General features: G+C 39.8%; 1 protein-coding gene across 8 annotated transcripts in view; it reads left to right on the top strand.

The window, feature by feature from the left end:
* The window catches only part of LOC138754411 (putative oxidoreductase YteT), a 225,795-nt gene that overhangs the window by 85,905 nt on the left and 115,145 nt on the right, over nt 1-24,745 (top strand). For 7 of the 8 annotated variants that reach the window (XM_069918645.1, XM_069918644.1, XM_069918652.1 and 4 more), the window contains 4 exons: nt 5,605-5,661; nt 15,402-15,529; nt 19,372-19,426; nt 20,718-20,810. In XM_069918645.1, coding sequence (XP_069774746.1) covers nt 5,605-5,661; nt 15,402-15,529; nt 19,372-19,426; nt 20,718-20,810 — 333 coding nt within the window. The remainder of the gene's footprint in view (nt 1-5,604; nt 5,662-15,401; nt 15,530-19,371; nt 19,427-20,717; nt 20,811-24,745) is intronic. The other variant, XM_069918647.1, reaches the window with a different exon arrangement.

Genomic DNA, 24,745 nt, shown 5'->3' with positions numbered 1-24,745 from the left:
TAATGAGCTGGTATCCAGGTGCAGGATCATTTTTAACCAGGAATATATTTATCACTGTGACATGAAACTATTGAAAGATCGTTTTATCCTGAGATTAAAGTTCATAATCCTTACTCAGGCCTGTGTGCGGGAGGGCGGGGTTTGCGGGTGATCGGGTTGGACAACGACAGTGCGGGGGCATCGGCTCTCGCTGCAGGGCGGCATCTCGGCGGATCAGTGGCCCTGTCACCGTGAGTCGCGGATCGGCCTGCAGCAGGGAGGGGGAGTGGGCAACGGTCCTGGCGAGGTCAGGCCTAAGGCCTCCGGTTCCGGGAGCTGGGAAGCGGCCTTGGCTTCCCCTGACACCGGCCAGGCCCCAAAACCAGAGTCCACGGTGAGACCCTGCAAAGTAAACAGAGGAGGTGGGGGCGATTAGCAGGCTGACGCCAATGCATTCTGGGATTTGTTGTATTACTGTGCATGGGCGGCCAGCGGGCCACCTCTAATACATTTTTGAAATGATCTTGCGGGCCAAATATAATTATATCACGGGCCAAATTTGGCCCGCGGGCCAGAGTTTGACATGTGTGCCTTAGCCAGTTCAATAACAGTCTTCAATTTGTCATCTTATGCATCTCATTATTTGTATTTTGTCCATCTGTACTGTCTTCATATTCTGGTTAGCTTCAGGACTAAACTAGCTCTGCAGTGCATGGATTCATGTTTCAAGTTTATGTCACATTATTTGTGGTACCAGGTGATTATTTTGCCACAATGCTATCGATCTTCTTCCTGCATTTTGTCTCATTATTTTATATTAAGCACCATATTAATATTTATGGTATAGATAGAGTAAATACTGATGTTAGATGAGATACAAACCAGAGGACATGGGTTAAGGGTGAAATGGGAGAAGACTAGGGGATCATTATGGGGAATTTCTTCTCCCAGAGATGGGTGGGAGTATGGAACAAATTGCCAGCTGAAGAGAATGCGGGTTCAATTTTAACATTTAAGAACATTTTTGATAGTTACATTAATGGGAGGGATACAGAGGTATATGGAATGGGTGCAGGTCAGTGGGGCTAGGCAGATTAATGGTTCAGTACAGACTAGAAGTGCCAAGGGCCTGTTTTCTGTGCTGCAATGTTCTTTGGTGCTAGTGTTTTGCAACATTGCAACTTAACATTCCAAGACCTCATGAAAATGCAGTGATTTGTGAATGCATCTCAGGCCATCACAAAAACTAGCCTACCTTCTATCAACTCGATAAATACCTCCTGCTGCTTTGGAAAGATGCCAGCATATCAAAGGACTAATCTCACTCTGGTCAGGCACTCATCTCTCCCTTCTGATTGGCAAAAGGTGAATGTACTTGAAAACAAAATCTCCAGATTCAAGAACAGTGTCTACTTTTGGTGTTATCAGACTTCTAAATGGATCTATCACTGGTTAAAAAAAATCACGCCTTTAACTTTACTTTTGTGCATTTTGTTTTCTTAACACTATGCCCTGCACTATTTGACTTACTGTTGTAAGACAACTGGTGTATATTTGTTTATTATTTCACTCTCTGAGATATGAGTTGACTTGCCTGGAAAGCATTCAAAACAATGTTTTGATACTGTATCTTGGTACATGCGGCAATAAACAAATCAATTCAATTATTCTTCTCAACTTCCTATTCCTAAAGGAAGAAATTCCAAGCCTATTCAACTGTTATTTATAATTTAAACCCTCCAGTCCCATCAACATCCTCATGAAATCTGATGACTTTATAATTGTAAATTTTTGTTATAATTGTAAATATAATTTTTCCATTTGGCCACTCTCCAAACAGAGGGCATTAATGACTTTTCTGGTTTCTGCTAACCTGCTCTCCTTTCCCTCTCCTTTCCCTTTCCACTGTAAACTCACCACCCCTTCCCTCTCTATTCACCTAGCCATCTCTCCTTCCCTTGCTTGTTGCTATGCCCTCCCTCCCTTCTTCACTTATTACCTCCTGCCTTTTTGACCACGCCTCCCCCTTACCCTTCTATTCAGACGCCTGCTGACATTTTTCTAACCTTGATGAAGGGCTCAAGTCTGAAATATCGGTTATTTTGTTTTATCTTTGCTATATTTTTGACCTGCTGAATTTCTCCAGCATTGTGTTTTTACTTCAACCATGGTGTAGGCAGACTTTCATGTTTTACTTATAATTGTAAATATCCTTCTCTATACTGATTCTAGTCACTTCTATACATTCTAGCTGTGATCACACTTCAACACTTGTGTATAGCTTTTAATATTGAGTCTCTACAAAATTGTTATCAAATACAAATGGACTCAAAGCCACGGAAGAAAATTTGGGTAAATTTTGTGCAAGTGGTTCCTTATTGGAGAATAGATAAGCAAAGATCTCCCATTCCTCCAATCTACTAAGAATCCTGCCATTAACCTTGTCTTCCTAAGTTTACCATTTCATACTTATCTGAATTGAATTACATCTGCCACTTCTCCACCTATCTCTGCACCCTGTCTCTATCTTATTGTAGCCTACAACAACTCTTTACTATTCACGAACACCTCTAATCTTCGTGTCATCTGAAAACTTACTAACCCACCTTATCCAAGTTATTTATAAAGATCACAAAGAGCAGGGGTCCCAGAACGGATCCCTGCAGAACTCCACTAGTAATTGATCTCCAGTCAGAATACGTTCCATATATTACCACCCTCTGCCTTCTATGAGCCAGTAAAATTCCTTATCCATGCAGCTAAATTTCTGTTTCCTATGCCTCTTGACTTTCTGGATGAGCCTACCATGGGAAACCTAGCCAAAAGCCATACACTGCATCCACCATTCTTTTTTCATCCATCTGTACTGTCATCTCAAAAATTCAATTATGTTTGTGAGCCACAGCCTTCCCCTCATAAAGCCATGTTGACTATCCCAAGTAAGACAATGTTTCTTCAAATGCTCACAAATCCTATCCATAGAAATCGTCTACAATAGTTTGCCTACTGCTGACGTGAGTCACTGGTTTATAGTTCCTTAGATTTTCCCACTAACCTTTCATTTACCACCCTCCAATCCTTTGGTACGACTCCTGTGGCCAAGAACATTCGTCGCCAATGTTGCAGCAGTCTCTACCCTCACTTCCCATCCTAACCTGGGCACTTCCTGACCAGCCCTGTGGGCTTTCTGTATTGATGTTTTTCAGAAACTCAAAGATAAGATGTTCGATAAGATGTGTTTTTTAAAAATCTCAAAATGTACTTCAGTCATAAAATAATTAAATGCAATACAGAATACTGAAGTCAAGATTTTTATATTATTCCTATTAGTATAATATATATTTATATACAATCCTTCAGCAAATTGTTCATGGGATTTTAACACAAAGTCAACTATAATGGACCCCTGAAGAAGGATTCAGACTCAAAACACCGACTGCCTTTTATCCTCCGTGACCTGCAGAGTTTGTTTCTCCTCCTATGATTGCCTCTGTTGTCTTGGATTGGTAACCATCTTATACTTGTGTCTTTCCTGATGGACTCAACAAAGACTCATGCTTTCAGCATTCTTTCCTAGAGTTAGGATTTCTTCCTTTGGCTCACTTTTTCTTTCTGAATATCTTCATGGATGAAGAACCTCTTAATCCTTGTAGTGATTCATACTCACCTATGTTTTGGAGAATTGAAGTGGAGCTTCACAATTCTCAAGTGGCTCAATCTTTCTTGAAATGCTCAAAGCTTCCTAGAGTCAATGGAGTTGTGTTTAGCTTCCATATGCCTTTGCACACCATGTGATCAGAGGACATTAAATGTGATTTTTGGTGTATTAAAGAGTGAGTTTTTTTGAATGCGAAAAATTGATTTTTCATTGGAATGAACAGATTGTCACACTGGTCCATCAGTAGTTTATGAAGATTATTCAGAATTAACAGCAGTAGATCAGCCTTAAAATAGGCAGCCTTTTATTCTTTCAAGCTGGTGATTACACATCAATAAGCTTAGGCAGAATGTTTTTGTGCATTATATCTTCTATGAGGAGATGGCCCACCATTTTTCTGATGATGAAGCTGTTTCCTTGCATTGCATCATGACCATATTGATTGCCTCTGAAGCCACCATTGCAGCTTAACTAACAATGCTTTTCCAGTTTGCTGAACTCCAGGGAATGAAGCAAGTTGACTTGGATCGTTTTGAGTTAGCCTTGCATCTTAATCGACCCTATGGTCATGTTTTTGATGTGGTCTTCAAACCATTTTAACAAAAAAAAATCACGATCTAGTCATATCAAAAACTAATTTCTTTATTTTAGCATGGTCATAGCAGATATGAACTGCAGCAATTGTTCAGGACTGAGGTACCAGCCTTAATCAGCTCCAGCAGCTCAGTTCCACTGTGGGGAATGGACAGTGTGGTTGGAAAAGATCACTGATCGAGTTTTTAATCTTCCTGTTGACATTTGTTTATTTCTGGAGCTGTGGAGTTCTATTCTTTACACTGCTTCTGGATTTCTGGACCATGCTCTTCATGGTGTTGCTCCAGTGTTTCTGAAGTTGAAGTACCCTCTCTGGACAAAGTAAACTCAGAGAGGACATGAGGACAAATGAGAGTTAGAAAGAAATCAGGAGAAGATGAGAGTTGATGGCCAAAACAAGTAGACACTTTCAAGCAAAAGTGACCCATGTGAGAAAGGAAAACAGGGCAGAGGATTGCATGGTCAAGATCAGAGGAAAATAACTGAATTTTTTGTAGCTGAAGGATTTAATAAGACTTCATAGAATTTTTGAATTAATTAATAGATTTTGGCCAGATTGTTCATTGAACTCCAGGTATATCAGGCATTTAAGGATTGGTATGGGTCTGCCAATATCAGGAATGCAAAGCTTTTAATGTACTGTCTAGTATGAAAACAACAAAATACAAACTGGTTGGTTTTTTTTCAGTGCTATATGTTATACATGGACTTTGAGAAATTTCATTTCACCTTTTGTGGAAATCCCCTTTGGTTACAATAATAGTAATGTTTATGATCTTCCTGTGCGCTCAATGGATTTTGATAATGCAAGTTAAGTTGATTAATTTGGTTGTTTGTATCTGACTTTCTGATACTTGTGATTATGATTGCCTAACGATAAAAAAATTGCACATTGGAGGTTTAAGTGATCAGTAGTAATTTAATCTCAAACAGATCTGCAACAAAAATGTAATGGCGGACAGAAAGACCTGAAGATTGCTTTTGTGTTTCATTTCTGTGTGTGCTAAACCAGGCTATTTCCTGTGAAAGCCCAGAGCTCATTTGAGTGACAAGATTATTTCTGGGTAGTCTGTTTAGTCTCTTAGTTCTTAGCTCTGCCCACAGAACCGCCCTCTTGCTTTTTTAAAAGTGGAATTTTCCATCATGTTCACAACACAGAGAATAAAGGGAAAAAGAAAGTCAAAGTCTGACTCAGATGTCAACAATGATGTAGAGGGGATTCATGAGCTGTGGTGTAGGGGCTTGTATGAATTTTGGAGTCTAATTTGCATGCTAGGTTTTGATTGGATATTGCTGCATGTGATATCATTGGAAAACTGGGTGCTGATTGCAAGATGCAAATCACTGAATGATGTCATGGTCTATTTATGCAGGAGCTGCTAAGCCAGGGAGTGATAGGAGAAGTGGTCCACATCCAACATCTGGAACCTGTGAGTATTACTTAGTTCTTCATTAAAGGCTTGGTAGGTTTTTTTCTTCGTCAATTAAAGGGACAGACATTCTTAATGAATTTAGTAGCTTGCTCAATGTATATCAGTGACAGAAATCTAAAAGCTTAACAGGATTCAAGGTAATAGACATTAAGAAAAAAATAATATAAGAATACTATTTTATTTTTAAATACCTACCTACAAGATGCTAGAATTTTTTAATTGGAGGTTTAAAAAGCAAAATTTAAAAAAAAATCTCTTCCTTTTATCTTTATCTTTTGCCGTGATTATTCTTTTCTACCTGCTCCAACCTGCTTGCCCTGTACCTTTCACCAAACAACCAGTTTGTTTTGTGATATTAATCTGTCTTGAGAACTGGATACTGAAATTATTGCAAGAGCTGGACAGCTTTAGAGAACCAATTGTGAGATGAAACTGAATGTTGGCTGCACCTGAACTTTGACTGTTAGTCATCTTGCCATGAGCTATTGAAAGGTGAAAGATAACCTGGTGCAAATAACAGTAAGAAATTTATGTACAAAAATATTTTCAGTTTTGCATCTCTTTTAAGAGGCAAAGTGGAGCACCTAATAGCCTGGGATTATCTGATCTTGGAAATTAAGCAGGCACAGGACTGGTCAGTACCTGGAGGGGAGACCACCTTAGAACTGCAAGTGAGGGGTGCTGGGCAAAGTGGCACGCTCGCTCTTTCTGCCTGACAGAAGACAAAAATTAAAGAATTTCATGTATGTTACATCCATGTGACAATAATGGAACCTTTACCTTTACTCTCTTACGATTTAAATGTATGTTGACAATATTTTAGAAAACAGGACCAACTTTTATTTGAAAATGACAGTCTTTGGAATCCATCTACCACAAAATAAAATACCTTCAGAGAATAATGTATTCAATATTAATTCCAAAACTTATTTTAAAGATAAACACAAATATACTAATCTTCCTGTTCTTTCCCATCAAAATGTAAAGGATAATAAATGTTTTTGGAAGTCAATAACCTTATTTAAAAGAATCTAAATCATGACTAACAAAAGGAGACCATTTATTCTTCAGAAAATTGCATAAAGAATCAAAATAGGTTTGCTTGATAGCATATTGAGGCTTTTAGAAATTTGAACAGTTTATAACCAAAAATGTACGTGAATTGTCAGTAAAAAGAATTTATGCTACATTGGGACCATTTAAGAGACTCAGACAGACACATGGATGAAAGAAAGGGGGTTATGGGGTAGGGATAGTTTAGTTATTTTTTAGGAAGGGATATATGGTTTGGCACAACATTGAGGGCTGAAGGGCCTATGCTGTACTATGTTATTTGATTCTTGAATTGTTGTTTTCAATTTGAATCAATACTGATTGGATTTTTGGGGCAATGGAAGTGGATGTGTAATTCCACCTCTCCCCAGCTGAACAATTAAATACCCGAAACTTAATGATTGCTAGGTTTTTAAAATTATTTCTGATAAAATTTTAAGGAGTTTTAACAGTCATAATGAGAGGTTATAAGGCTCAAGCTACAAAAAAAGACCACAGTTTAAAAGAGAATACTGATTGGATTTTGTTTCCTGATTCTGAACATTATATATGTGTTATTTTAATTTATTACTGCAGTTTTCAACAGCTTCTTTTTGACAAGGTAATAATCAGATTTCTATTTCATTTCATCAAATTATGAAAAACAAAACAGAATTATGAAGTACACATCAAATAAAGCTCATCTCCTGTGGGTTGGCATTGGGATAGGTCTACATAGATATCCTGCTCTTTTCCTTTCTGGTAGGTATATGGGGGTACATTTGGCTGTTATTTAATTCAGAGCTCTTGAGACTCAAGGCTTTCGCTGATATAAAGCAAGTATGTTTGAGTGATTTCTCAATATTAGTCTCAGGGCATTTCATTACTTAAAGTAAATTAAAAAAAACATCTAAATGTTATGATGGTAAAATTGTTTTATTTCCCTTAAAATTTAAAATATTTATCAGGATGACTACATCAAATCAATGGTTTCATGATGAGATTTGATTTTCTATTTTAATTTCAAAGTGCACATTATTATAGATCTTCTTGAAATCAAATTGCTGATTGTTTCTTTCCATACAGAGCTATTTCAGTGAATTGTTTCACAGGTTTGTGTATTAACAAATAAATACATATGAATAAAGCTTGTTTAATGTGTGGTCTTATTGCAAAACCCTGCTGAGAAATGAGCACTGAAAATTTAGAAATCTCATTAAAAAAAATCTTGTATGTTCAGATTATGATTGAATGTATAGTATCCTGATAAGACTTCACCTGGAATATTGTGTACAGTTGTGTTCTTGCTTCAAAAGGAAGGATATATATTTGATTATGAGAGTGTGATAAATATTTACCACACAAATGTCAAACTCTGGCCCGCGGGCCAAATATATAATTATATTTGGCCCGCAAGATCATATCAAAAATGTTTTAGAGGTGGCCCGCTGGCCGCCGCGCCAGTATAGCGCATGCACAGTAACCGCTGTGTCCCAGGGTGAGAGAGAGAGAGAAAAATCCTGGTTCTTGAAAAGTAGTGGTGGGTGGTTTTATAAACACGCTGTCGTGTCCCCCCGCCCACCCCCCCACTGCAGTGCGGCCTGGCCGGTGTCAGGGGAAGCCAAGGCCACTTCCCAGCGCCCGGAACCTCAGTGGCATAGCGTTTCTTGGAGCTGCAGATGGAGTCGGGACGCCGGAGGGAAGATTGGGGCTTCCCACCGGGCGATGGGGGCGCCGGCCGCTGGCCGCCCTGCGCCTTCCCGCCAGACTAACGGTGGGTGCCCGGAGTACACGTGGAGAGCGAGGCTGGTCGGGCAGGTAGGGTGGAACCCCCCGCCAATCTCGGGAGTGGCGTGGGCTGGATCAGGATTAGCCGCGCTCACCTGCTCCTCCACCGCTGACCGGGATCCCAGCGTGGTCCTGAGCGCGGAGACTGCCCTGGAAAGGTCCTGGGACACCGGCACGGAAAGAAGAGCAGGGTCCATAGAACATTAGAGATCAGAAACAGGCCCTTCGGCCCTTTGACTCTACCTCGTGAAAACCCAACACTGGAGAAACTCAGCGGGTTAAACCGTATCCTTTATCCAGCAGAGAGGTACCTGACAATGTTTGGCCCTTGATCCCCTTCATCAATGTATGAGCGAAAGTCTGTGGTTCTCGTAAAAACACCAGAAGGGAGAAACTCAGCAGGTCAAAGGGGGTCTGGGAGAAACTCAGCAGGTCAAGGGGGGTCCGGCAGAAACTCAGCAGGTCAAGGGGGGTCCAGCAGAAACTCAGCAGGTCAAGGGAGGTCCGGGAGAAACTCAGCAGGTCAAGGGGGGTCCGGCAGAAACTCAGGGGGGGCCTGACCTCGCCAGCACCGTTGCCCACTCCCCCTCCCTGCCGCAGGCCGACCTGCAACTCACGGTGACGGGGCCGCTGATCCGCCGAGATGCCACCCTGCAGCGAGAGCCGATGCCCCCGCACTGTCGTTGTCCAACCCGATCGCCCGCAAACCCCGCCCTCCCGCACACAGGCCTGAGTAAGTATTACGAACTTTAATCTCAGGGTAAAACGATTTCCAATAATTTCATGTCACAGTGATAAATATATTCCTGGTTAAAAATGGCCCTGCACCTGGATACAAGCTCATTAGGCATAAAACTTGAAAAGTGTGTAAATCAAAGGATATCTGTACCAATGGAAAAAGGGCATGGCAAATAACCCTGCTAGAGTTCATGCCCACAATCAGTCACCCATTTGATTGTTTCAGGAATCATGTTATTCTCCCACATTCTCAATAGCCCTCAGATTTTACTATTCGACAGCACACTAGCAACATTTGACAAATCCTCTATAGATAAATATTATTTATTGAATATTTTATTTCTCATTTGTTAATGCTTCTGGATAGAGTTTATCCAAAACTACTATTAAACATTTATTTTAATAAGAAAAAGTTTAACATTACATATGTTGAAAGAAGAGAAAACATGCAGATGTTGTTGAAAATTTTCAATAAATATTTAGTTCGGCCCTCAACTTAGTCCAAGTTTTTAATTTTGGCCCTCCGTGAATTTGAGTTTGACACCCCTGATTTACCAAATTGATCCCTGACACAAGCCCTACGCTCTCAGGTTTTTTAGAAAAATGAGAGATAATCTTATCAAACACACAACTTGACAGGAAAGGTTCAGGAATTATGATTTCATTGGCTGGGGTGTCTATGCTGTTTGGGAATAAAATGATTCTGATTTTTAGTATTTTCCTGTTTATTCTCAAAGACAATCACATTTTTCTCAAATTTGTCCAAAAATCAGCTTTTGCCAATATCTGGTTCACTCCTTGTTAACTCATCAGAGTCCAAGTTGCTTCACCCCCTTTCCATTCACCTGGGTTTCAGTTTCCATACTCCCTCTTCACTCACTGGAGCCTGATTTCTTGTGCTCCTTTTAAACTTACTGAGTTTACAAGAAAATGTATTATGATCCTGAGTAACATCTTAGAAGAGAAATGAATTAAACTATAGGTGCAATAAACTGCAGATGCTAGATTCTAAAGCATAAAACAAAATGCTAGTGGAACTCTGCAAGTCAGGCAACATCTGTGGAGAGAGAGATAATTAACATTTGGGATCAAAACTCTAATGTAGGGTCTCAATCTGGCTTGTCCTTCTTAGACATTACCTGACATCCTGAGTTCCTTCAGCAGTATTCGTCTCATCAAGAGTGTGTTGGAGTAATAAACATAACACCTAACAGTCATAAAAATTAGCTAGTCTGGCACCACCAAAGTTCATAATGTACCAAATTATCAGAATTTTAATGTGTGAAAATGTGTGCTGATTATAAATAGTATAGTAGTGATACTTTTTCTGATAGTGGTTGATCTAGAAAAGTTTTGTTCGATATTTGAAAAAGTCCCTGTTGATCTTCAAGTAGTGCCATAGAATCTTTCTAATCTCCCTAATATCAGGTCAACTTAGTTTCTAACTCGTAGAAAGACAACACTGTAATTCACATCATGTCAAGGTAGTTCATATAACAGTCCCATCTGTGGAGTTCCAACCATTTGAACCCAAGTGAAGGGTCACAGATGCGGCTTCATGGTTGATCTTCATTTGAACTGTCACAGCAGTCCAAAAGTAGCCGTGTGTGTTATAGGTCATTAGGAGATCTCTGGATTAGTGGGTAGGGGTTCCTGATTTAATTTGTAGAGCTTGAATAGGACAGATTGCTATGACAATCCTTTTCAAATGTCCTTGTGAAGATCTTTAATGATATGATAAAATGTTTCACATTGATCCTTCTTGAACAAAATAGAATCCTAAGAAGTCAAATTGGCTGATGATAAAAAGGTAAGAGGGATAGCAAATTGTGAGGAGGGCCCAGGGTCTCAAAGATAAGTGGGCAAAAATTCGGCAGATGGAGCATTAAGTGGGGAAAGGTGATATTATCCAAAAGTATGAAGAATAGATAACCAGAATATTGTTCAAATGGAAAGCAACTACAAAATGTTTTGTGCAGATGGATTTGGGTATCATATATGAAAGCCAGAAAGTTACTGGGCAGGTGCCATAAGTAATTAAAAGGTATAGTCAATTGAGTGTAAAAATAGTGGTCTTGCTGTACAGGATGTTGCTGAGGCTACAAATGGAGCATCTGCTTAGTTTTTTTTTTCAAGGATGGATTAGAGTTGGTTCAGAGAAAATTTACTACAGTTGATTCTTGGTATAAAGGAGTTAGAATCATTGAAAATTGCAAGGTAAAATTGAACAGATTGAGGCTCAAGGAGTTTTGAAGAATGGGAATTTATCTTAAGGAAACAAAAATGTTTCGAAGTATGCAAAAGATGGAATTTCTTTTTTTGAATATTTTATTTTTGCTTTTTAAAAAAAAATACATAGTAACATTTTAAATACACAATATATTAAACTTCTTCTTTCAAACACAACAAAGCAATCCCTCCCTCCCCCTCCCCTCCACACATACAGATCCTTTCACCGTCAGAGTTTACATATATTTTAATCTGTTTAAGTACAATTGGCAAAACTAAATTTTTGTATGTATAATAGTTACTTTTACAGCCATTTTGTTTCTCCTTTTTATTACTGTATCTGGGCTCCAGGTGTGGCTGCCAGACCTTTACAAAAGTGCCGTGTTTGTTCTTTAAGTTGTGTGTGATTTTTTTTTTCCATAGGGGGTATACAGCTGTTCATTTCTGCAGCCCTTCATGCTATAAGTAGGGGGGGGGGGGGTCAGACTTCCAAGTGATTGCAATACATTTTTTCGCGGCCACCAGTCCTATTTTTATAAATGAGATTTGATATTTGATCAATTTGTCACTTATTTCCATGAAATTACCTAATAGATAACAGGCTTCTCCTGTTATCCTGGTTAATTTTTCTGTGATTTCTTGTCAAAATGGCCTCATTTTCACGTACAACCACGTGGCATGTAGAAAAGTTCCTGTCTCAATCCCACATCTGAAACACATCTTTGAAATTTCGGCTTTTGATCTGTAACTTGTGAGGTAAGATATAATTGGTGCAAAAAAATTATACCGAACCAATCCATACCTTGTATTTATAATTCACGTCATGCTGTCCTTTCACCAATCTGACCAGCTTCTTTCTGAAATCACCACACCTAAGTCCAACTCCCATCTTTCCCTTGACCTCTGCAACCCTGGTTTTGCACTTTTACTCTGGAGAGCATAGTACATTTTTGTTATAAATTTGGATGTATTCCCCATCCAAACCATTATTTCAATACTTTCAGATGGGGTCAACATTGGTCCCCATCTTTCTCTTAAGAATGATCTAAGCTGAAGAAGATAGAAGGTCCTATTGGCCACTCTGTATTTGTGTTTTAATTACTCATTAATTATATGCCTTTGTCATACCACAAATTTAATATTTATTGGCTATGTTCACATTTTTTACACAATGGGGCTTTTATTGAGATCCCTACATATTTTTCTTTATATTCATTAATTTATTACCACATTTTAATCATATGTAATAGATTGGGGTTAGCTGTCTTTTTCTTTAGTGATTTGACACTTCCATTTATCGATAAAGTCCTTTCCTTCCCTCTCCTTCACTGAGAGTATACCCATTTAAAACCAAGACGAGGGTTGTCTTCAGTGAAGAAGACTGTGCAGCTAGGTAATATTTTTTGAAATCTGGGAGTCTAAAGTCCTCCCAGCCCATAGTCCCATGTCAGTTTTTCCAATGCAATTCTTAGTACATTATTATTCCATAAGAACTGCCTAATATGGTTGTTTAGTAGCTTAAAGTTTAGATAATGGAATAGGCAGTGATGGAAAAAGGTATTACAGTCTTGGCATCACTTTCATTTTGACGCAATTAATCCTTTACTCTAAAGTAATTGATAAGTCTCTCCATTTCTGTAGGTCTCTTTCTATCTTCCCAAGAAGTGGAATATAATTTACTTTGTAGACATTTTGCAAGTTATTGTCAGTTGCTATTTCAAGATATTTTATTCCATCCGCCTTGCATTTAAATTTTCTTCCTTTTTGGTATCTTTCATATTCACAATTTGTTCATGGCATTATCTCTCTTTTATCCTGATATTCTTCCATATTTTTCTAGTATTCCTTGTAATTTTTCCAAAGATTTAGCCAGTTCTGATAGGTACAATAGCACGTCATCGGCGAATAGACTGATTTCGTGTTCTTCTTGCCTGACTTTGAAGCCCTTTATATCCGTACCCCTTCTTATTATCTCTCTAATGGCTTTTCTCTTGTGGAGCTGTTTGGACTAGGGACCACAAGTTAAGAACAAGGGGTGTTTCACATTTAAGGCAGATGAGGAAAGATATTTTTGACTTTGTGAATGTTTGGAACACCATCCCAGAAAATTTTGGAGGCTGAGTCATTGCATTTATACAACTGTAGTAGGCTTATTGATGGACTGCAGAGGACTTGAGGTTACTGGACATGCCAGCAAAGTGAAGTTGACCCAAGTTTAGATCAGCCATGATTTTATTTAAAGACAGAACAGTTCAAAGTCTAAGCTCATGGCCATGATTATTTCATGTGCTCCTAAGAACTGGTATGTTTTTGCAGTGAAGGGTATTTTTTTTTGTCCCCATACTTTTGTTCTCTTTCTTCAAAAGATACTAAGTTTCATAGTTATTTACAGATATCTGGAACTTCACCTAAATGAGTATTTTGCAACCAGAAGCCTCAATATTAATTGTTGATTAACAACTTAATGCAGTTTACTCCCAGTTATATAACATTCATGGAGAATGGGGATGCCGGAAATATTTTTTTGGGAAAAAAACAGTGTGATACATCATGCACTAGTATTCTAAGCAAAAAACTCTTAAGTTGCTGATCTATATGTCATCTTCCCTTTTTAAATAATATTTTACACTTCAGTTCTGTATTTTAAGACTAATCTGTATGAAGATGAAATACAGAAAAAAATAATCCAATCCCATCAAGGCACTCCCATCACGTGAAGTGCCAAATTTTCAAAGCTGCTAATAAGCCTAAAACCACACTAACATAAATAAACTAATAAAAATTGTTATCACATTTATTCTCATTTGACAGAGTGAATTGATGGGAGAAATACAATACAGTTAATGAAGTAATTGGTATGAACTGCCATTTGTAAACACAAGGGACAAAGGGCTGCAGGAGGATGGAGAAAAATTCAAATAAACCTTTTTGAAAAATATGCATGAAATTGATTCATGTTTTTAGAATATTTTGCCAGTTGCCTGTGCATTCCAAGCACAGAAATGCCAGGTAAGTAAGAGTTTGCCATAGAAAAGTTAGATGCATTGTTCAGATGAAGCTCATGTGAAGTTTTAACTCCAATGACATGCTGTCAAAAGTCACCAATTTGATGTTGACTGTAAATCAGATTTGGAATCCCATTGTTCTATCTTATTTGTCTTTGCCTTTTTCATTATGAGACAAAGTGCTTGTGAATGGTTTTCAACATTTTTTTTACCTACTTCTTTTCCATAATCACACTTCCTTTCCTTTCCATTATGCATTTAGCAACTCATATTTTCCCTCTTGGTTTACTTCTTTATCCTTTTAATCATTGTAAATTTTCTTTCCTTTTATGGTCAGCTCACTTGTTGGTTATCATATTGAGCAATTCCCAGTGCACTTATGTACTAGTGGAATTCTCACGAATGTAACCAACAGGAAAGCATAAATGTTAATTATAACCAACAGGAAAGGCATAAATGTTAATTGTAAACAGAGACCATGACTTCATTCATCTTTTCTAATCTGCTTTCCATAAGTTAATACATAAAATTTCCTGTAGCCTTGTTCATGGGGCACATTTAGTGAAAAAAAATGTAGAATAGAATTGTACTTTCTAATTTGTACTCGAAGGCTAGTTATCCTATATTTTTCTTTCAGCTGTTTGGAAGAGCTATCTAATTGAATATGCTGGAATCTAGTCACTTTTGAAGTGTTTTTCAAAATCCTGGAAATGTTCACTTTTTAGTTGGAACTTTGAAGTTGTGGATTATTTTACCTTTCAGTTTGACTGCTTTCTGTTTTTTTAAAGTGTGATCATCAGATCTGATTGGGGTGACTATTAATCACACAACATTACATTTGATTAGCATAGATCCATTTTAAAAAACTACTAACAGCGTTCATTTAGTTCAGTACTACAATTTTTTAAATAAAATGAGTGAACACCTTTATTTTCTGTATTCTAGGTTGGTTTTTATCACTTTGCTCACTCATTTGTGCGAGGGAATTGGAGAAATGAGAAGGAGAGTACCTTCTCACTCATGGCTAAATCTTGCCACGACATTGACATCATCAACAGTTTGGTGGGAAAAAGGTGAAATAATTATAAAACAATATATTTAAAGAAAGTTATATTGCTGTTCACACAATATGAAAAAATATAACCTGTAAGTTCTCAGATTCTATCGCTGTGCAAAAGTACCTCTCTCCCCCACCTTACCTCCTAGCTCATATTTAGGATGTGTTTCTGTTGCTGGTCATTACTGAAACATAGCTGCTGCGGGTGGGGTTGGGTGGGGAGGGGGGGGGGTGAAGGAATTACAGGGCTGAACTTTGGTCGAGAACAGCATCAAGCAATCTGATGTTTTTAATGAAACAGCTTGCCAACAGTGAGTAAACAAAGTCAGATGTGATGAATGATCAGTTCCTGTGAACATTAATTCATGGTGGGAACACTGAATCTGCCTAAATGCAGTATCTGCGGAATAAAGTTATCGAGTGCAGAAAGAAACCAAATTTTCCCTCATAATAACAGCAAGAATCCAGGACTTGGCTGCTTTCTATTTTGTTCTAAAGTGAGGTCATCAGATCTGATTCCGGTTCCTATCAATCACATCATGTTACATGGAGTTAACAAAATTCCACTAAAAAGCTACAAACTTATTTCTTGAAACTTGCATGGAATATAAGCTCCAAGAAAAGCTGCTTGAGTTCTAGTTGTAGTGTTGTGGCATTAAAGTGGCTGGATTTTTCTATTTTACTGTGTATGCTATTTACATTCATTTAACAACAATAAGTAAAATATTTGTAATAAATAAGTAAACTAACAATGACTAGATAGCAGCTTTTGGAATCTGTATAATTTATCACTTGTTCATTTTCCAGGATAGGAATATGCTGGGATGGCAAGCATTTCTTTCTTTGGCTTGGCTTCGCGGACGAAGATTTATGGAGGGGGTAAAAAGTCCACGTCAGCTGCAGGCTCGTTTGTGGCTGACAAGTCCGATGCGGGACAGGCAGACACGATTGCAGCGGTTGCAGGGGAAAATTGGTGGGTTGGGGTTGGGTGTTGGGTTTTTCCTCCTTTGCCTTTTGTCAGTGAGGTGGGCTCTGCGGTCTTCTTCAAAGGAGGTTGCTGCCCGCCAAACTGTGAGGCGCCAAGATGCACGGTTTGAGGCGATATCAGCCCACTGGCGGTGGTCAATGTGGCAGGCACCAAGAGATTTCTTTAGGCAGTCCTTGTACCTTTTCTTTGATGCACCTCTGTCACGGTGGCCAGTGGAGAGCTCGCCATATAACACGATCTTGGGAAGGTGATGGTCCTCCATTCTGGAGACGTGACCCATCCAGCGCAGCTGGATCTTCAGCAGTGTGGACTCGATGCTGTCGACCTCTGCCATCTCGAGTACTTCGACGTTAGGGATGTAAGCGCTCCAATGGATGTTGAGGATGGAGCGGAGACAACGCTGGTGGAAGCGTTCTAGGAGCCGTAGGTGGTGCCGGTAGAGGACCCATGATTCGGAGCCGAACAGGAGTGTGGGTATGACAACGGCTCTGTATACGCTTATCTTTGTGAGGTTTTTCAGTTGGTTGTTTTTCCAGACTCTTTTGTGTAGTCATCCAAAGGCGCTATTTGCCTTGGCGAGTCTGTTGTCTATCTCATTGTCGATCCTTGCATCTGATGAAATGGTGCAGCCGAGATAGGTAAACTGGTTGACCGTTTTGAGTTTTGTGTGCCCGATGGAGATGTGGGGGGGCTAGTAATCATGGTGGGGAGCTGGCTGATGGAGGACCTCAGTTTTCTTCAGGCTTACTTCCAGGCCAAACATTTTGGCAGTTTCCGCAAAGCAGGACGTCAAGCGCTGAAGAGCTGGCTCTGAATGGGCAACTAAAGCGGCATCGTCTGCAAAGAGTAGTTCACGGACAAGTTTCTCTTGTGTCTTGGTGTGAGCTTGCAGGCGCCTCAGATTGAAGAGACTGCCATCCGTGCGGTACCGGATGTAAACAGCGTCTTCATTGTTGGGGTCTTTCATGGCTTGGTTCAGCATCATGCTGAAGAAGATTGAAAAGAAGGTTGGTGCCAGAACACAGCCTTGCTTCACGCCATTGTTAATGGAGAAGGGTTCAGAGAGCTCATTGCTGTATCTGACCCGACCTTGTTGGTTTTCGTGCAGTTGGATAATCATGTTGAGGAACTTTGGGGGACATCCGATGCGCTCTAGTATTTGCCAAAGCCCTTTCCTGCTCACGGTGTCGAAGGCTTTGGTGAGGTCAACAAAGGTGATGTAGAGTCCTTTGTTTTGTTCTCTGCATTTTTCTTGGAGCTGTCTGAGGGCAAAGACCATGTCAGTAGTTCCTCTGACAAGCATTTATTGTCATCCCTAATAGCACTTTGTTCATGTTCTTGAAACACTGCATTCCTTTTGCTGAAGGCATTGCCACAAAACTTGTTGGTCAGGAAGTTCAGATCCAGTGATGATGGAGAAACATATCTTCACAAATATATCTTCACATTAATGTGTGCCTTGAAGGGTTCTTGGAAATGGTGGTGTTTCCACAAGACTGCAGACCTTGTCCTGATGGAAGCTGACAGACCTGCTGGACAAGAAATTTGGTTAATTTTAAAGGTGGTATGAACTTCAACCACAGTAAAGCAGTGCTGGAGGGAATGAATGCCGAGGACCATGGTAGGATACCAATAAAGAAGGATTCTTTGACCTGGACAATGCTTAGCTTTCTGATGGCTGTAGGGAGGAAACTGTCTTTAAACCAGCTTTAAGGTGTGAGCTTTCACACTTTCAATCCTTCTTTCTCCCTGATGTGAAGAAGAAGTCAGTGTGTCTGGGGTGTAATGGGTCTTTCATTATGTTGGCTGGCTTCTCTAGACAGCAGGAGATGTGCATGGAGCCCATGGAGGGGAGAGAAGCTTCTGCTGTTACACTGAGCTTCATGTTTGTTGCTTTTGATTTTGAGCAGAGCAGCTGCCGTACCATGTTGTGATGCTTTAAGTAAATATGTCTTTGATGATGCCCCTGTAGAAGTTGTTGAGGGACAGGGGTCATATGCCAAACTCCCATGGTGTACTAAGAAAGTTGAGGTGCTTGTCCCAGGTTAAGTAATAGGAGAAATTTATTCCTAAGAACTTGAAGTTATTGACTCTTTCAGCTTCAGCACCATTAATATGGACAGGGGTGTGATCTCTGCCCCCTTTTCCTGAAGTCAGTGATCATCTTATTTTTCTTACTGGCATTGAACTAGAGGTTGTTATCTTGGCACCATGCTATTGGACTTGCAATCTTTCTCCTGTATTCCAATTCATTGTTATTTGATACTACAGTAGTGTTGTTGGAAAATTTGAAAATGGAGTTGGAGGGTAATTTACAGTAACTAATAGCCGATCAGTATGGATGCAGAATGTGGGGGGGGGGGGGGGGGGTGAGAGGCAGCAACACTTATCACACTTTTACAGGCCAGACTGTTAATAGATGGCAAATGGACCAGTTGAGCTTTTCATCCATTGCACAAAAGTGCTAGAAAATCTCAGTAGGCCTCACCTTAGGCAAAGGTGGTGTGTAGAATTTGATAAGCGAAGAGAGCAGCAGTCAATGCAGTGCAAGTACCTGAGATCCTTGTGGGCGCCGAATTGGGAGGCAATAGCTTTGCATAAATATTATGGTCCTACTAGTTATTTGTTATTACCAAAAATGTTTCAATGAATATATATTAAATATATATAAAATTGTTAGTCATGCCCACATCTCATGAATGAATAATGGAAAAACAATTCAAACTGCCTTGATGGAATTTGAACTAATGTTTATCTGGATTATCAGACCCCCACTGAAAATCATACCAACCTGCATAGATGTGTGGTGTGCAAATACAATATCACATTTCTGCAGTCCCTTTAATCAGACCTCTTATTTTCCTCTTAAGGTGCATCAAGGTTTCATCATTTGGATCTCTCTCACATTTTACTGAAGAAAATAAGGTTAGTGGTAATTTTAAAGTATTATTATCAAGTAGCACATTTCTTTTTCTCATATTCTGGATTTAAAGCTTGATAAACACCAAGATTTACAGCGGGACAGGAGCCATTTAGCATGTGTTTGTGGCTACATTTCTCAAGTCATCCCATGGCTTCATGTTTTTTTCCGCTTGAAATGTACATATTGAATGGAATAGAATGTTCCAGGAATAGGAAGGTTCCAGTTAGCTGATTTCACGAGAATAATAATTAGGGCAGTTCACAAAACAGTAATTAAACTTTGGTAATGCAATCAGTTGATAAAAGAATAATCTGGCAAGCTTTTTCATTGTGTATCAATGAAAGCAAAAGGGAAATTTGACTGAATTATCAATATTTGTTGTACTTTATATAACTTGTGTATATAATCAGAAATTATCTTACCACGTACTGTACGGCATTTGTACCTCAACCAAGATCGAATATCAGATTGGTACACACATTGTTAGCTGTGAACTTTGTAAAAATTCATAATGATTTAGTCATTAGAGTGTTAATTTTAGAGTCTGGTGTGGGGAATGCAGGTCATGTATTCCTTCCATTTGAAGTACAAATAGAGTCTCGGGGCCAGGGAAGTGGCCTAGAAAAGGACATTGATTTACCTTTCCTACCAGTGGAATTACAGATATTGTACGGAGACATAATTGGTTCCTCCCTAGCTTTGAGATGGGTGTGTGATGAGGATTTTTTTTCCCCGAAAGGAGAAAGATCGTTAGTTAGACATGTTAATTTTGAATAGGGATATGATGAGGGATTTTGTTGCAGACACATTTCAAGGCCCAGCCAGGGATTGGTCAGACACTTGAGCAAGAGCAGTGAGTGGTACAGGTGGGAATGGACATTAAGAGTTCACACGCATCCTTTAAATTTCACAGCAAAGGATCAGATAAGATCGAGTTAACTCTCCTGTTAATGCTTTTTCTGAATGATTTCTATATCATTTTCAAATGAATTTGCTCACAAGTTTTGCATATTGTTTAACTTCATTGCCTCTGTGAGAGCCTGTAACATAAGCAAAGAGAACCATATTAAAGTTAATTAACTCCCTATGCACAAACTATAGGATTTTATATAAAATTAGCCCATTGTGCATGAAAACTATGAGAGAAATCTTCCAGGCTACATTGCAACATTGTTCATTGTATTTCAGTATTCTAGCATTGCAGTTATATCTAAGTATTAATGATTTTTTTTGTATTTTTATGCAAGTGAAGGCAAATGCATTTATAAACTTAACCATTTTCCTTCTCTCCAGCCTCAAGGTGCTGCAAGCCGATGCTTGAATTGTTCTGTGGAACAGACTTGTCCCTACTCTGCCAAGAAGTTTTACCTAGAAGGTGTCAAGAATGTGAGATAATTTAAAAACAAATGAGCATATTAAAAGATACTGAACTAGAACTCTTCCTCTATTCAAGATACTGAAAGCCTGCTGGATTTGTAGGGTGATAGGGAGAGGTGACAAGGGCAGGGATAAAATCAAATTTTACTTTTTAAATAAGAACTTCTGTGTAGAGCTGGATTTGAGAGCAACTTATGGGTTAGATGCACTGAAAAAAATTCCACTTCAAAAAAACCATTCCTAGCCTGCTGACTTTTGCTTTCAGCCCAAGCACGTGTGTCTGAATCTGAGGTATTCATTCTGCAGCAGCAAGCTTCTAATTTCTACACATTAGGCACCGCACCAGAGGTTCCTGGATTTTTGTCCGCAAATGTAAGATGAGAGCACAGTGGCACTGGAAAAGGTTGAAAATGTGACAGACAAACCTGACATTAAGTCCTGCATTCTTGCAGCAAATTGCTTGTGAGTCCATGCAAGATTCTATTAACAGATGTTTTGGGGGTGGTGGGAGAATTGTTCAGGAAGCCACAAAGTAAATTTTATAAAATTTGTGATTCAATTTGTAAATTATTGAGGTGACCAATTGTAAGCTGCCCTTTGCAGGACTCAGTCATTGCATTAATTGAAGGAAAACAGTCTGATAAAAATCACAGCCTCAGGAATAGCACCAAGCTTCTACTCATTTATCTTCAACCTGCAACAGGGAGGAGAGATGCATCTCTTAATTAGGATATAAAGAGATAGAATAGACTTTTTTTTATCACATCTGAAAAATCTGATGACTCAGAAGGTGAGGTTTTGTATCAACAGGTGGCAAAATATTTCCAGCCTACGGGAACAAGATCTGCCAACTCCTGTGTCCCTGATTGTTTCAATGCACCACTGGAGACATTCACAAATAAGTGTTAATCACCTGCCTTGTGTGCCAGGGTGGCCAAACCGCAGCTCGCGAGTCACATGTGACTCTGACATGTATGGCAGAAATATGTTGGCTGGAAGAGAATCTGGCGCTCCCAAAGCCACCCTGGTACACTATGAATCCCTGCAACCAGACTAGGGGTCCCCAGGATGGTCACAGCTCAGGCTGCTTGCCAAGGAGAGGAAGGAGGAAGTTGCTACTTGAAGAACGGTCCGTGCAGAGGAGCAGAGTGAGCACCGCACACTGGAATTGGGTTCTTGCTTGGGCTGGTCACAACACTGCAAAGCGCAGCAAATATGGGGTGTGCAGTGGGATCCGGCAAAGCTGAGGATTCTCTGCAGGGAATGGCCACAGAGGTCGATAAGCCGGGGCTGGCCCAGGAGAGCACTGATGAGGCATGGCCTGCCCCAGAGTTAGGGTGTCTATCCAGGCACCGACAGGGGGGGAAGCAAGTTGACTCCAGTGTGGAGGAGAAGCTGGAAGGGATCCCTAATGAAGACCACATTAGGTGCCAAACCTGGACAGATCTGGAGCTGGCAGCAGCAGTGAAGTTCCTGTCAGTGTCCACAGGCAAGCCCTGGTCCTACCAGATGGAGAGTCAGCACCAGGCAGCGCAGAGGTTAGTCCACTCCATACCCCACCCTGCCAGCAACAAGGAAGAGGGGAGTAAAAGGTGGGATGGGGAGGAGTAGAGCTGTGGTCCCCTGGCCTCGCCCTACTGCAGGAAGCAGCTTTGTATTGGGTCGCTGCCTGCATTGTGCACTTGGCTGTGGACGCTGCAATGGTACAGGTATCTTCAGAGACCAGTGGAAACAGCATTCCCAAAAAGGAAACAGGATCAGGAGTCGTCCAACCAGCCCATCAAGCCTGCTTCCACATTCAGTGAAATCATAGGTGATCTGGCCATGGACCCAGCCCCATCTTTTCCCTATAATCCTTAGTTCCCCTACGATGTAAAAATCTATAATACTGTATCTTAAATATAGTTAATGAGAAAGTCTACTGCTTCCTTGGGCAGAGATTTCCAAAGAAAATCATCAGGATTTTGAAAATATTTGGTAGGTATATGTGTACTTTTTGATTATTGAAACTAACACAAATTAGCAGTTTAAATACTACATACATAAATATTATTAAATACACATATTTCTTAATATTTATTTTTAAATTGTAATAAAATATGCAGGTAAGAGTAAAAACATGTATGTAATACTTTTTTATGTTTTGTGGCTGTCAAACATCTGATATTTATCGCATGTGGCTCTTGAGTTTAGCACATTTGGCCAGCCTTGTTATACGCCATCAAAATGAATGTCCTGCAAAAGTTTTATCAACACTTAATTGTAATGTGCTCTATCAAAATAACCATATAACCACTTACAGCATAGAACAGGCCAGTTCGGACTAGTAGTGAATGAACACTTGTTTTTCCAGCTCCCATAGTCCTCATATAAGTATGTGTGATGCAAGACACCCTTAGATCACCCAGGCATGTTCATCATGAAGGACTTCCTCAAGATGTTTTGAGACCAAAAAAGTTAATTTTGCACATGTGCACAGGATTCGTGGGCAGCTTCCATTTGTCCTTGGATAGTCTTTCTTCCCTGATTCTTTAACATGTTCAAGAAGACTTGCTGGCTGGCTGCTTGAAGGCATTGAATTGATAGAGCAACACTAGATTTAGGCCAGGGACCCCCCCCTCCCCCCACAAACATTTAAACCATCGACCTCTTCATAGAATACTTGATCCCTCATTGACCCCAAAGCAAGGAATCCCGGCGCGGGAAGGGGGGATAGCAGCGCTGGATGGTGTTTTGGTGGGGGGGGGGGGTAACCAAAGGACACACATTTTGTTTCTATGCTAAGTCCATTCTCACGTTCACTCTCAAAGCCGAAGCCAAATACAACATGGTGGCCACCAAGGTCCGCTTTCGTGAGAGGATGGCCATCACTTCCATAGGTGCTCATTTCTGTTGATCTGCCCCTGCTTTCCACCATAAAAGTTCAATCTACCCCCTCCCCCCCCCCAACTCCTCTGGTGTTACTGACCCCCTTTCAACGTCCTGGCATTTATTGACCCCTTGGATAGTCTCATCGACCCCAGGAATCGATATCAACCACTTTGGAAACTCCTGATTTAGACTAACAGGAAACATAAACTGAGGGCACAGAACCTCTTTGAAGGAGGAATGTTACCTGGCATTGCAATAGAGACATTATACATCACTAAAGTTCACAGGTAGCTTCAGGAAATCAATTTGTATCTTAAAATACACACTTATTTTCTGCCATTACTCACCCAATATAGATTCTTGCAGTCACTCACCCTGGTTTTCAGTGTCAATCCATGTCTCTGTAATCTACCCAAGTTGAAAGGTTATTTGCCAAACACTAACCAAAACATACAAGTGGTTATCTGAAAGTGGCCTCAGAGAATAATATTTATTTGAGTAAAAATAACAAAGTTAACATTCTAACATTATACAAGAGGTAATGTGCATACCTTTTTTTTTCTCAAGAAGTCCTGCTTCAGCAGAAATAATGGGAGTCTGTTGAGTTTCCTGCACTGAAGGCTGATAATGTTCATGGCTAATGCCCTTTGTATTTTGGGCACTAAGGAATAGGATGGACATAATTTCATTATAATCCCTACCTTCATGTTAATTTAATTTGATGTTTTGTGACAGTAGTCATTCCTTTCATAGGTAAAAATATCACAGCAAAGGCCTTCAACATACCATTCATGCTCAAAACAGATTCTGCCATTCTCTCTGTAAATATACAGCCTCCCTTGCTGTTGATCCAAAAGTAGCCAGTAATTCAGCAGCCTGAGGGGTGAGCTTCTTTGCCTGGCTGAAAACAGCTTTTTCTTGGTCACTTGTAATGTGTGAATAAACATGTTAATTCTTCCCCCCCACCTCTGATTCTTGTCTGAGGCATTGAGTCGCAAGTATCCGAGCTTGTGAGATCTGGACATGAGTACTTAGGCAGTACCCTCGGAGTAAGTGACTTTTGAGAAGGAGGA

This window comes from Narcine bancroftii, chromosome 2 (genome assembly GCF_036971445.1).
Source record: "Narcine bancroftii isolate sNarBan1 chromosome 2, sNarBan1.hap1, whole genome shotgun sequence".
Lineage (NCBI taxonomy): Eukaryota > Metazoa > Chordata > Chondrichthyes > Torpediniformes > Narcinidae > Narcine > Narcine bancroftii.
The sequence above is the reverse complement of the archived record's forward strand: the minus strand, read 5'-3'. Positions and strand labels throughout refer to the sequence as shown.